Here is an 11,588-nt window from a genome sequence, read left to right as displayed (position 1 = left end):
TTTATATCATTTATTTCTTCTAAAAATATACGATTAAATTGTTAATTTTGTATCGAATGCTTGATATTTGACGTTTTCTGGTAATCTTTCTTTTCCAGATTCATAATATGACATTATACAAATATCAAATGTAAGATTTGGCTTCTTTAATATTTTTAACTTTGATTCAATTGAAGATAACGCATCTGTATTATTATATAAACTACATGGTATCATATTTAAAAAGTAATTCTATATAATAATAAAATAATAATAATAATAATAATAATAATAATAATAATAATAATAATAATAATAATAATAATAATAATAATAATAATAATAATAACAATAATAAAAGATATTAATAAATTAAAATAAAAATTAATTATTAATAATAATTATACATACTGCATGATTTGCAAATATTATTGGAATTTCACCAGTTGAATCTTTTAAAATAAATTTAAATAAAAAGATATAATCAGTTTGGCTTGAACCACATGCAGAACATGAAATTAACTCTTGATCTCTATTTGTATTTGAACTATCATAGTAATCTGCTGCATGTTGACAAACTCTACAATGAATTCTTGAGAAATCTTGAACATTCAATGGAATATGTTGAGAAAATGATACATTTAATTTAAATTTATTTGGTACTTTTTGATTTTTTGATAAAACATCTGCAATTGTGGTGGTTGTTATATGAGGATAATGAGTTTCAGTTACTTTAATATCACGATAAATTGGATCATATTCTTCTTCTTCTTCTTCCTCCCCTTCATTTCCACCACTACCATCAGTTTTCATTCTTTTTCTATTTTTTTCATCACTACCATCAGCATCAGCATCAGCATCTTCATTATTAACTTTATCATTATCATTTGTATCAATATCACATTTTATTCTATAATTTTTTAAAATTGTTTGAACCAATTGACTATTATCATCCAAACGAAAGATCTTTGAATTTTTATATAATTTAATCTCTAAGATATCTTTGTATATTGATACTTTTGCACCAGTTATTGAAACCCATGAATCTTGTTCTAAACCATCGATATCATTGATTAAATTTTGTTCCCATGTATTTACAAAGATAGTATTACCCAAAGTAGGTTGATCATTAACCCAAATTACATCTTGACCTGTACCATCCCATAATTTTATTGTTGCTCGTTTACCCCCATTACCAACTGTAAATGTTTTCTCTAAAACCTTTGCTACTAAACTAACAAATGTATTTGGTTTTAAATTTTCAATACTTGTAAATGTGAATTTAACTTTTCCTGTTGTTGTTGTTGTTGTTGTTGCACCAGATGTATTGTTTGTTTGTTGTTGTGGTAGTGATTGTACAACAGAATGATTTCTTATACCATAAGAACTACTCTTTAAATGTTCAGCCCAAACAGAACTATAATTTTTCCATTTCTCTCTCATATCCAAACAGATTTTCTTCTCTCCTTCATCCCAAGTGAAATGTTCGATTGTTGAAGTTGGTAGATCTCCACGTTTTATATCACAATGGGTTGCTATTGAAACTATATTAAAACCTCTATCATGATCGTCTAAATCACCTTTACCAACACTGCTATTCTTTTCTTTTTCGATTTTTGTTATCTTTAATCTTTGAACTTTTACAATTGCTCCAAATGTAAGTGACTCTAAAAATTCTTTATCTTTATCACTAAAAAAAATATTGATTTTAATTATATCTTTATCATTATCTGATCCTATAATTGTAACTAAATTTTTATTTCCCTCTATTGTTATTATTATAAAAAATAAAATATAAAATAAAAAAATTATTAGTAAAAAATAAAAAAAAATACAATATTGAGAATAAACTTACTATGTTTAATTGATGAAACATATATAACATATGCAAAAATATTACATAATGAGAATCCTGCTAAGTTTGAGATTTTCCTGTATATGAGACCTGACATTTTTTTTTTTAATAATAAAAACGAGAGATAATTGAAAATAAAAAAAAATAAAAAATAAAAAATTAAAAAAACAAAAAAGAAAAAAAAAAAAAAATTTTTACAAAAAATCAATTTCGAAGAAAATTTTTTGTTCATTTTTAGAAATTTTTTTAGTAAACATTTTTACTTTTTTATTTTCCTTAGTAATTTTTATTTTTAAAAAATCCTTAAAAAAAATTGAGAATTATTTGATCAAATAATTCTCAATAAGTTTATAAATGGAGCCATTTTTTTTTTTTTTTTTTTTCAATCATAAACCATTGGAAAACCTCAAACAAAGAAATTAAACTTATAAAAAAAACTAAAAAAATAATAATTTAATAAATTTGAGAAATAACAAATAAAAGAATAGAACAATTTTTATGAAATAAATTTTATTAAAAAAATAGATTTTTATTTAAAAATAAATAAAAAAATTGATTTGGTATTATTGAATTTATGTTTATTTTTTTATTTGTTTTTTTTATAAGTTTTCTCGTTTTTCCTCAAAATAAAAAACAATTACAAAAAATGAATGATAATAATTAAACTCTTATAGTTTTAATTTAAAAAATTGTGTTTGTAAATCACACAAAACAATTTAAATTAATTTTGATTTCTTTTTTTTTTTTTGAAAAAAAAAAAAAAAAAAAAAAAAAAAAAAATTTAAATTTTTTAACAGAATCTTTCAACAGCTAATAATATAATTTAAAAAAAAAAAACAAAATAAAAAAAATGAAAATATTAGTAATAGTTTTTTTTTTAATTTTTATTTTTTGTTTTTATTATTTAAGATTTATAATTTTATTTTTTTATTTAATAAAAATAAAATAAAATAAAATGGAATATTGATTTGGAAATACATGTACATTTTTTATTATTTTTTTATTATCTTTTTTGCTTTCTTTTTTTTTTTTTTTTTTTTTTTTTTTTTTTTTATTTTATTTTTTTTTGATTGATTAAAATGTTGATTTGATAATTGATTTATTTTTCTTCTTTGTCATCTTCTTCTTTATCTTCTTCTTCTTTTTTCTTTTTATCAGTGACTTTTTTAGCTGCTGCTGATTTGTTGGTTGCGGTGGTTGTTGGAGCTTTAGTGACTACGGCTTTTGGTTTTGCGGCGGCTTTAGCAGTTGGTTTTGCGGTGGTTGTTGCTGGTTCACCTAATTTCTTTTGGATTCTTTTGATTAAAGCATCCTTTGTTTTTCTACCCTTCTTGAAAACATCAAGATCTTTGGCTGCCTTGGTAATATCTTCATAGGATTTGGTTTCAATATCTTTGTATTGTGTTGTGGTTGTCATCTTGTTTGAGTAGCTTTAGTTGTTAAACTTGAAAAGGAAGCAAAAAAAAAAATTAAAAAATTAAAAAATAATTAATTATATAATTAATGTTGGGTTATCTAAAATTATGTTGAGTAAGGAAAAAAAAATTTAATAAAAGAAAAAATTTAAAAAAAAAAATTTTGTTTTTTTTTTTTTTTTTTTTTTTGGTGTGTGAATTTCAAAAAATTAAAAAAAAAAATTAAAAAAAAAAAAAAAATAATAATAAAATCACAAATGACAGTTAGTTTTAAAAAAATTAAAAAAAAAAAAAAAGCAATAAAATAATTAATGAAATACAAGTATTTAAATTTAAATATATACTTTTTTATGAAATTTTTTTGAAATTTTTTTATTTAAAAAAATAAATAAATACTTTTTTACTAAACCTTTAAAAAAATTTTTTTATTTTTTTTTTATATATATTATTGCACGTAAAGGTCCAGCCTCTAAAAAATAAAAAAAAAAAAAAAAAAAAAAAATTAAAATAAACCACAAAATAAAACCGTTTTATGCCCTAAAGTGGGGTAAATATTAAAATAATAAATGATTACATGGAATTATTTTTATTATTTTAATTTTTATTTTTATTTTTATTTTTATTTTTTTTGGTAATTATTTTTTTTTTTGTAATTATTTTTTTTTTTTAGTAACTATTTTTTTTTTTTGGTAATTTTTTTTTATTTTTTATTTTTTTCGAAAATTGTGTGAAAGTATTTTACATTTTTAAAAAGTTTGATAATTAATTTTTTTTTTTTTTTTTTTTCAGTTTAAGCAAATTGTCCACCTCATTTTTAAATTCTTTGCAAAGAAGGAATTTTTTTTTTTTTATTTTTTTTTAATTTTTTTTAAATTTTTTTTTTTAAAATTAGACCCCGATTTGCCCTCAAGCCCTGCGACTAATCTTAATTATTAAATAATTTCCCTTTTGCTAAAACTCTGTCATTTAAATTATTTAATAAAATAAAATAAAATAAAATAAAATTAATTTAAAAAAAAAAAATAATAAAAAAAAAAAAAACTAAAAAAAAAAAAAAAATTATTCATCACTTTAGAAAATTACAAAAAAATAATAATAAAACTAACATATATACAATTTAGTGTGTGTGTGTTTTTTATATTGTTTTTTATTTTATTTTTTATTTTTTTTTATCAGCTATGTAAGTTCAGAATCCTATTAATAGCTACAAAATAATAATGATAGAAAATAAAAAAAATAAAAAAAAATAATAATAATAATAATAATAATAATAATAATAATAACAGTAATAAAAAAAACAACCGATATATCAAAAATAGTAAAAATAATTAATAACAACAAAAAATTATGATGAAAAAAAAAAAAAAAAATGCACCAACAAAAAAAAACACATTCTTGTGTTTCTCCACAAAAGATTAAAAAAAAAAAAAAAAGAATCCCTTTTGGTTTTTATGGCATCCATTTTTTTTATTTTTATAAATATATGTGCACAAACACAGGGTTAACCACAATTCTCACCCCTTTTCAACCTTTTTTTTTTTTTTTTTTTTTTTTTTTTCCACAACGAAATGGTTTTTTTTTTTTTTTTCTTTTTATTTTTTTTTTTGGGTTAAATTTTTTTTTTTTTTTTTTTTTTTTTCATTTTCACATAAATTTTTTTTTTTTAATTTAATAAATACTAATAATAAACCTAATTTTTCTTAATTATAATAACAACAATAACACAACAACAACAAAACTAAAACAAGAATTTCATTTAAAGTTTTATTATGGAGCATGACTGGATTAAAAAACATTATGGTACACCCCCATTTTGTTTTATTTGTCACAGATTGATTTGGGATGTAGGAAAGATTGCATATTGTAAGTTTATTATTTTATTATTATTATTATTATTATTATTATTATTATTATTATTATTATTATTATTATTTTATTATTATCAGATTGTTTGTGTGATATTAATTTCTAAATATTTTTTTTTTTTTTTTTTTTTTTTTTTTGTTAATCTCTCTCTCCATATATTTAAGATTGTAAAATATGTCACCTTTCATGCCATTTAGAATGTAATAATAAATCAAGTCACGTTTCATCATTTTGTAATATAATTAAACACGATTGGAATAAAGAATATTTTGAATCTAGTGGTCATCAATGCAATGGTTGTTTAAATATTATAATATCATCAAAAGCAAAACCATCTGGTTATTCTTGTTCAAAGTGTAATCAAAAGGTGTGTTTTTTTTTTTTTTTTTTTAATTTAGAGAGTTAAATTATAAAATAAATATATATATATATATAGAATTAAATAATAGTTGTATGGTTATTAACCAACTCATATTTATATAATATAGACACATAAAAATTGTAGAAATTTAAGTCACAAATGTGAATCATCAAAAACATCAATATTACATACAATAAAGAAATCTAAAGAGAGTAGAAATAGTAATAATGTAAATAGTGGTGATTTTACAAATACACTTAAAATCATGAATAATTTAAATAGTTCATATAGTTTTAGTAGCGGTAGTAGTAATAGCAGCAGCAGTAGTATTGGTAGTGGCAGTGGTAGTGGTAATGGTAGTAGTATTGGTAATTTTGAAGGTGAATTTTCAAATTTTGATACAACACCAGTTCCAGAATCAAATTTATCATCATCAACTTCAATGATAAATAGACCACAAAGAACAATTCAATTATCTGCATCAATTTCTCATATTAGTTATGGTGCTCCAATATATTCTGCATCAACAACATTATCAAATTCAACATCAACATCAACATCAACATCAACAACAACAACCAATCATCCAAACATAGTAACAACACCACCAACAACACCAACTTCAACAACAACACCAACACCACTAGTATTACAACAACCATCAATTAGTATTGATAATGCTACAAATACCACTACAACAGCAAATAATAATGTAAATAATAATAATAGTAGTGGTTTATCACCACATAATAAATTACTTTCAAAATCTGTTGATCACTCACATTATATAAAGAATCAATCACCAACTAATAGTTTCACAAATTTGAGAGAAGTCTTCAACAAAGATAAAGAAAAAGAAAAAGAAAATAATTGTAATAATAATAACAACAATAATAATAACAATAACAATAACAACAATAAATGTAATATAAATAATAGTAATAATAGTATTGAAGAGACATGTCCATCATATACTGATTGTATGTATGAGTTGGAAATAATTGGTCTTTCAAATTTACCAAACCAAAAGAATATATTTGTTGACAAGATTAAATCATTTTTAATAAATTTATCTGAAAGATTATCACCATTTTCAAACAACAACAACAACAACAACAACAACAACAACAACAACAACAACAACAATAATAATAATGGTAATTCAGAAAGACAATTTGTAGATCAAAATGAAGAAGAGTCATCAGTGGTACCTCAAAATAATAATAATTTCACAGATATAAATACATTGAAATTTAAGAATATTTCAGAGATAATAAATTTTGAAATGTTTTTTTATGGTAGAATTAGAAGTAAACAACAATTTGATTTATATAAAACTCAAATGGAATATTTCTTATTGTTATATAGTAATCAATGGGATGAAGAGAGTGATCCAATCTTTAGATTGGCAGTGGATCTTTATAAATTTTTATCAACTCATAAAGTTGATCCTGAAAATGTTTTAATTGGTATGACTCCTTCAAAAGATATACAAAGAAGAGCTAAAAAATATTTTTATTTAAATGATGATGGTAGTAATATAAATAATATAAATAATAACAATCCAACTACTACTACTAATAATAATAATAATAATAATAATAGTAGTAGCAGTAGTAATGGTAATAGTAGTGTAAATAGTAGTAATAATAATAATAGCGGTAGTAGTGGAAATAATAATAATATTAATAATAGTAATAGTAGTAATAACAACAATAATATAAATAAAGATAGTAATAGTGGTAGTAATACCAATATTAGTTGTAATAATAGTAGCAATAATAATATAAATAAAGATAATAAAGATAATAATGTATCAATATGGGATTTACGTATTTCAAGATCATCACTCATTGCAAATATTGAACAATGGGCAACAATTGAAAATAAAGATATACTCTTTAAAACTGTTAGAGAATTCTCAAAGAAATTAGAGAATGAAAAGTTAACAGAGGGTGATATAATTATCGCAAAGTTACCAAAAGGTTGGACACCAATTGGTTCAAATGGTCAAATTATTCCAATGGTTTTACAAAACAATAATAATAGTAATAATAATAATAGTTATAATATTCAACAACAACAACAACAACAACAACAACAACAACAACAACAACAACAACAACAACAACAACAACAACAACAACAACAACAACAACAACAACAAAATGTAAATAGTTTAAATAGTAATAATAATGGTAATGGTAATGGTAATGGTAATGGATTAAGTCATCAACCATCATTATCATCATTATCATTATCATCATCAGCATGTTCATCACCATTTTTAAGATCACAATTATTACCATTCACATTACAAAGTAGTGGTATTAATTCTAAACAAATTCAACAATACCAAGAACAACAACAACAGCAACAATTACAACACCAAATTGAATCATTTCATCATGAATTTGATGAGGGCACATTTATATTGGGTAGATATGTAAAGGAGGCGGACCCACTAGGATTGGGATGCTTCATTTATTTACAAGCTGATGAGAGTACTCAAATAAAGATACCATTATCACGTGTTGTCTCTTTGAAAGCATTGAATATTCAAATACCAATTAATGATGGTAAAAGAATGGAAAGATTAATTGCAAATCCATTCGATGCATTTGCATCGGAATTACGTCAAGCTACAAAGGATACAGTGAAACAAAGATTACTAGAACATGGTTATGACGTTGACTCAATCTCTCAAGCTTTACAATTCACTAGAGGTGGTAAATACGTATCACTAGATGATTTAGAATCTGTTAAAAAGAAACTATCAATACTATTAACCTCTGCTGAATTACCAACATATTTAGAATCAATTAATCAATTATCAAATCAATATACATTAAATTTTTCAAATTATTTAAAAAAACTTTTCATTCAAGAATTAAAAGGTACACATAATTTATTCTTTACTAATTTTAATATTATTAATATTATAAATAATAATAATAATAACAATAATAACAGTAATGAAAATCAAGATAAATTAATTATAAATGATTATAATCAATTATTTAAAATCAATTCAAATAATACAACAACAAATAATAATAATAATAATAATAATAATAATAATAATAATAATAATAATAATAATAATAATAATAATAATAATAATAATAATAATAATAATAATAATAATAATAATAATAATGGTGATGATTTTTATTTTTATGAAATTAAAAAACAATATATTAAATTTAAACCATGGTTAGTTAATATTGTTTCATTGATTAGAGATTTAGATAATGGTGTATTTAAAAAGTATAGTATGTCATCAAGAGATACTATTCAATGTTTAATTACAGAATGTGATTTAGCAATTGAAACCGTGATTACAAATAATTCAAAGATATCAGATGGTTCAAAGAAGAAGGAGTTGACCAATTGGTATTTACAATTGATTAGAGACTCAATCGATAGTTATATACGTGGTATTGGCTATGACCAATTTGCTTTACCAGAGAATTATATTGATCAACCTCCAAAATCGTTATCAAAAGTACGTGAAAACCTTAGAATCATTAATTTAGTCTTAAAACCAAATACAAAGTTAGAATTGGAACAACGTTTAAATAATTTAATATTACCATTGAAATTAAAGATTTATCATTCGTTAGATGAATTTTTACATGCTGCTGAAATTTTAGTTTTAGATAGATTAAAAGAACATAAATCAATATTTGAAGCAAGTCCTGAATTATTAAATGATATTAATTTAACAAGTTCAACTAGTACAAGTAAACAATATATTGAAACTGATTCTTTGAAACCAATTATAACCTATTTAAAATCAATTTATAATAAAACACCTTCACCATCATTAACTTCATCATTACCAATAGTCCCAACAACTTATACAACAACTACAACAACAAATGTACAATTATCAGCTTCTTCAACAATACCAATGGTTCCAATAACAACAACAACAACAACAACAACTCCACCACCACTACAATCACCAAGTACATTTAATTTATCATCAAGTATTGATCAAAATAATCCAAATCATCCAAATAATCCACCAACTTTAACATCTTCACCATCTTTGACATCTTCAAATATTATGAATCTAATTAATAATAATGTTATTAATAGTAGTCATCTTGGCGTTGTATTGAAATTAATTTATTTGATTGAAGATGTAATCTACATAAGAGATATGAAATATTTAGAGGAAAAATATTACAATAATGATGTACTTATGGAAGTTGGTACAACTTCTGATGTTAAACAAATCAGTCAATCATTATCACAAATTGTTCCAATCACTGGTTTGGTTTTTAGTAGAATATTACGTTTAAAACATGAATTAAGAACAGTTTTAGAAGTTTGGGATTTAAAACCTTCTGAAAATGGTGGTCAAAAAATTAATAGTAATAGTAGTAGTAATAATAATAATAATAGTCCATCTTCACCAGTTTTATCAGGTCTTAGTAATAGTGGTGGTGGTGGCAACAATTGTAATAGTAGTAGCAATAATAGTGCAACAACAACATCAACAACAACAACAACACTACAACCAGCACAAATACCACCAGTTAAACATTATCATCATAATATTATCATTGGAAAGAAAGATGACCTTTATATATCACCTCCAACTTTAACAAATAATAATTATAACAATAATAATAATAATAATAATAATAATAATAATAATAATAATAATAATAACAATAATAATAATAATAATAATAATAATAATAATTATTAAAATATTCTATTAATAAAAATGAAAAATTATTAAATAAATGTATTCCATATTTATTTTTTTTATTTAAATAAAACAAATTGTATTTTTTTTTTTTTTTTTTTTTTTTTTTTTTTTTTTTTTAAGAATATTGTGGTGGTGGTATACCTCTAACTAAATTAACTACAGATAATGATGGATATTGATGAGTACAATTAAAAATAAAAGTATATTCTTTTCCAGAACCTAAAAGAGATGAAGATTTTGGTACTAAAAAATCACCATTTGGATAACGTGGATGGTATGGAACATATTGTAAAAATTGTAATGAGTGAATTCTTACATCTTTTACACCATATGATTCATGATTTGTTACAATCACTTTATGTTGATAATAATTATCACCAAATTTATCTAACCCTTTAGATACTATTGAAACATTTAATAAAATATCAAATGGTTTACCATTGTTTTTTTCAATTGTTTCAAAACTACCTGGACAATAATTACTCTCTAATGGATTATCACGAGGTTGGCAAAGTGGTAAAGTTTTTGGTAAATTTGATTGAGAAATTGGTGATAATAAACCATCATTATCACTACCATCACCATTATTTTTATTTTGATTACATGGTTCACCAATATTTAATATACTTGGACATTCTTGAAACCCTTTTAACTAAATAATTATTTTAAAAAATTACATATGTTTAATATTATTTTTGTTTTTTTTTTTTTTTTTGTAAAAAAAATTAATAACTTACAGAAAATAAATAAGAAAAATTATTTAATTTAAAATTTATAATATCAGGATTTAAACAATTTAATTGAGAGTAAAGATCATTTATTTTTATAGTACCATTGGTTAATAATTTAAAATCTTTTATTTTTAAATGGTCACTTATTGGTTGTAATAAACCTTTATTGTTACAAAATGTTTTTAAATTTGAATTTAATGAATTAATAATATTACCAACTGGAATTAAAATTTGTTGATCTTCAAGTAATTTTAAATTCCCTTTTAATGATTCTTGATTAAGATTTTCACTATCAATTCCAACAATTGAGAATTGAACACATTTTTCATTTAAATAATTTGATAAATATGTTTGGCAATAATTATTTTTTTCAATATTTTCACCACCACCACTACCACCATCATTGAAACAAATTATAAAATTATTAAAATAAAAAACTAAATTTAAAATTAAAATTAAAACTATTTTATTAAATTTCATTTTAATTATCATTATTGAATAAAAAAAATAAAAAATAAATATAAATATTCTTTTTTTTTTTTTTTTTTTTATTTATTTTTTCTTAAAATGACTAGTAAACAAATATTAAATAATAATTCTTATTCTTTTTTTTTTACCTTTTTATTACTTTTTTTTTTTTTTTTTTTTTTAT

The 11,588-nt window shown here is 21.5% G+C and overlaps 5 protein-coding genes across 5 annotated transcripts; 2 read left to right on the top strand and 3 right to left on the bottom strand.

Moving 5' to 3' along the window:
• Positions 1 to 33: 33 nt before the first annotated feature.
• On the bottom strand, positions 34 to 1,931 carry DDB_G0286375 (hypothetical protein; the record flags this gene model as incomplete). Its single annotated transcript, XM_632623.1, has 3 exons — positions 34 to 231; positions 391 to 1,745; positions 1,835 to 1,931. The coding sequence occupies 3 exons, from the start codon at positions 1,929 to 1,931 to the stop codon at positions 34 to 36; spliced, it is 1,650 nt and encodes a 549-aa protein (XP_637715.1).
• A 1,002-nt stretch (positions 1,932 to 2,933) lies between these two features.
• DDB_G0286463 (hypothetical protein) lies at positions 2,934 to 3,251 on the bottom strand (the record flags this gene model as incomplete). The annotated part of the gene is made up of 1 exon (XM_632622.1): positions 2,934 to 3,251. One exon carries the CDS (start codon positions 3,249 to 3,251, stop codon positions 2,934 to 2,936), a length of 318 nt encoding a protein of 105 aa, XP_637714.1.
• Positions 3,252 to 3,815: 564 nt separating this feature from the next.
• On the top strand, positions 3,816 to 4,185 carry DDB_G0286461 (hypothetical protein; the record flags this gene model as incomplete). Its single annotated transcript, XM_632621.1, has 3 exons — positions 3,816 to 3,880; positions 3,920 to 3,938; positions 4,039 to 4,185. 3 exons carry the CDS (start codon positions 3,816 to 3,818, stop codon positions 4,183 to 4,185), a joined length of 231 nt encoding a protein of 76 aa, XP_637713.1.
• An 833-nt stretch (positions 4,186 to 5,018) lies between these two features.
• DDB_G0286459 (hypothetical protein) lies at positions 5,019 to 10,202 on the top strand (the record flags this gene model as incomplete). The annotated part of the gene is made up of 4 exons (XM_632620.1): positions 5,019 to 5,112; positions 5,280 to 5,482; positions 5,518 to 5,571; positions 5,604 to 10,202. The coding sequence occupies 4 exons, from the start codon at positions 5,019 to 5,021 to the stop codon at positions 10,200 to 10,202; spliced, it is 4,950 nt and encodes a 1,649-aa protein (XP_637712.1).
• A 118-nt stretch (positions 10,203 to 10,320) lies between these two features.
• DDB_G0286373 (hypothetical protein) lies at positions 10,321 to 11,416 on the bottom strand (the record flags this gene model as incomplete). Its single annotated transcript, XM_632619.1, has 2 exons — positions 10,321 to 10,857; positions 10,943 to 11,416. The coding sequence occupies 2 exons, from the start codon at positions 11,414 to 11,416 to the stop codon at positions 10,321 to 10,323; spliced, it is 1,011 nt and encodes a 336-aa protein (XP_637711.1).
• Between the last annotated feature and the right edge of the window lie 172 nt (positions 11,417 to 11,588).

This window comes from Dictyostelium discoideum (assembly GCF_000004695.1).
Source record: "Dictyostelium discoideum AX4 chromosome 4 chromosome, whole genome shotgun sequence".
Lineage (NCBI taxonomy): Eukaryota > Evosea > Eumycetozoa > Dictyosteliales > Dictyosteliaceae > Dictyostelium > Dictyostelium discoideum.
This window is presented reverse-complemented; position numbering and strand designations above follow the sequence as displayed.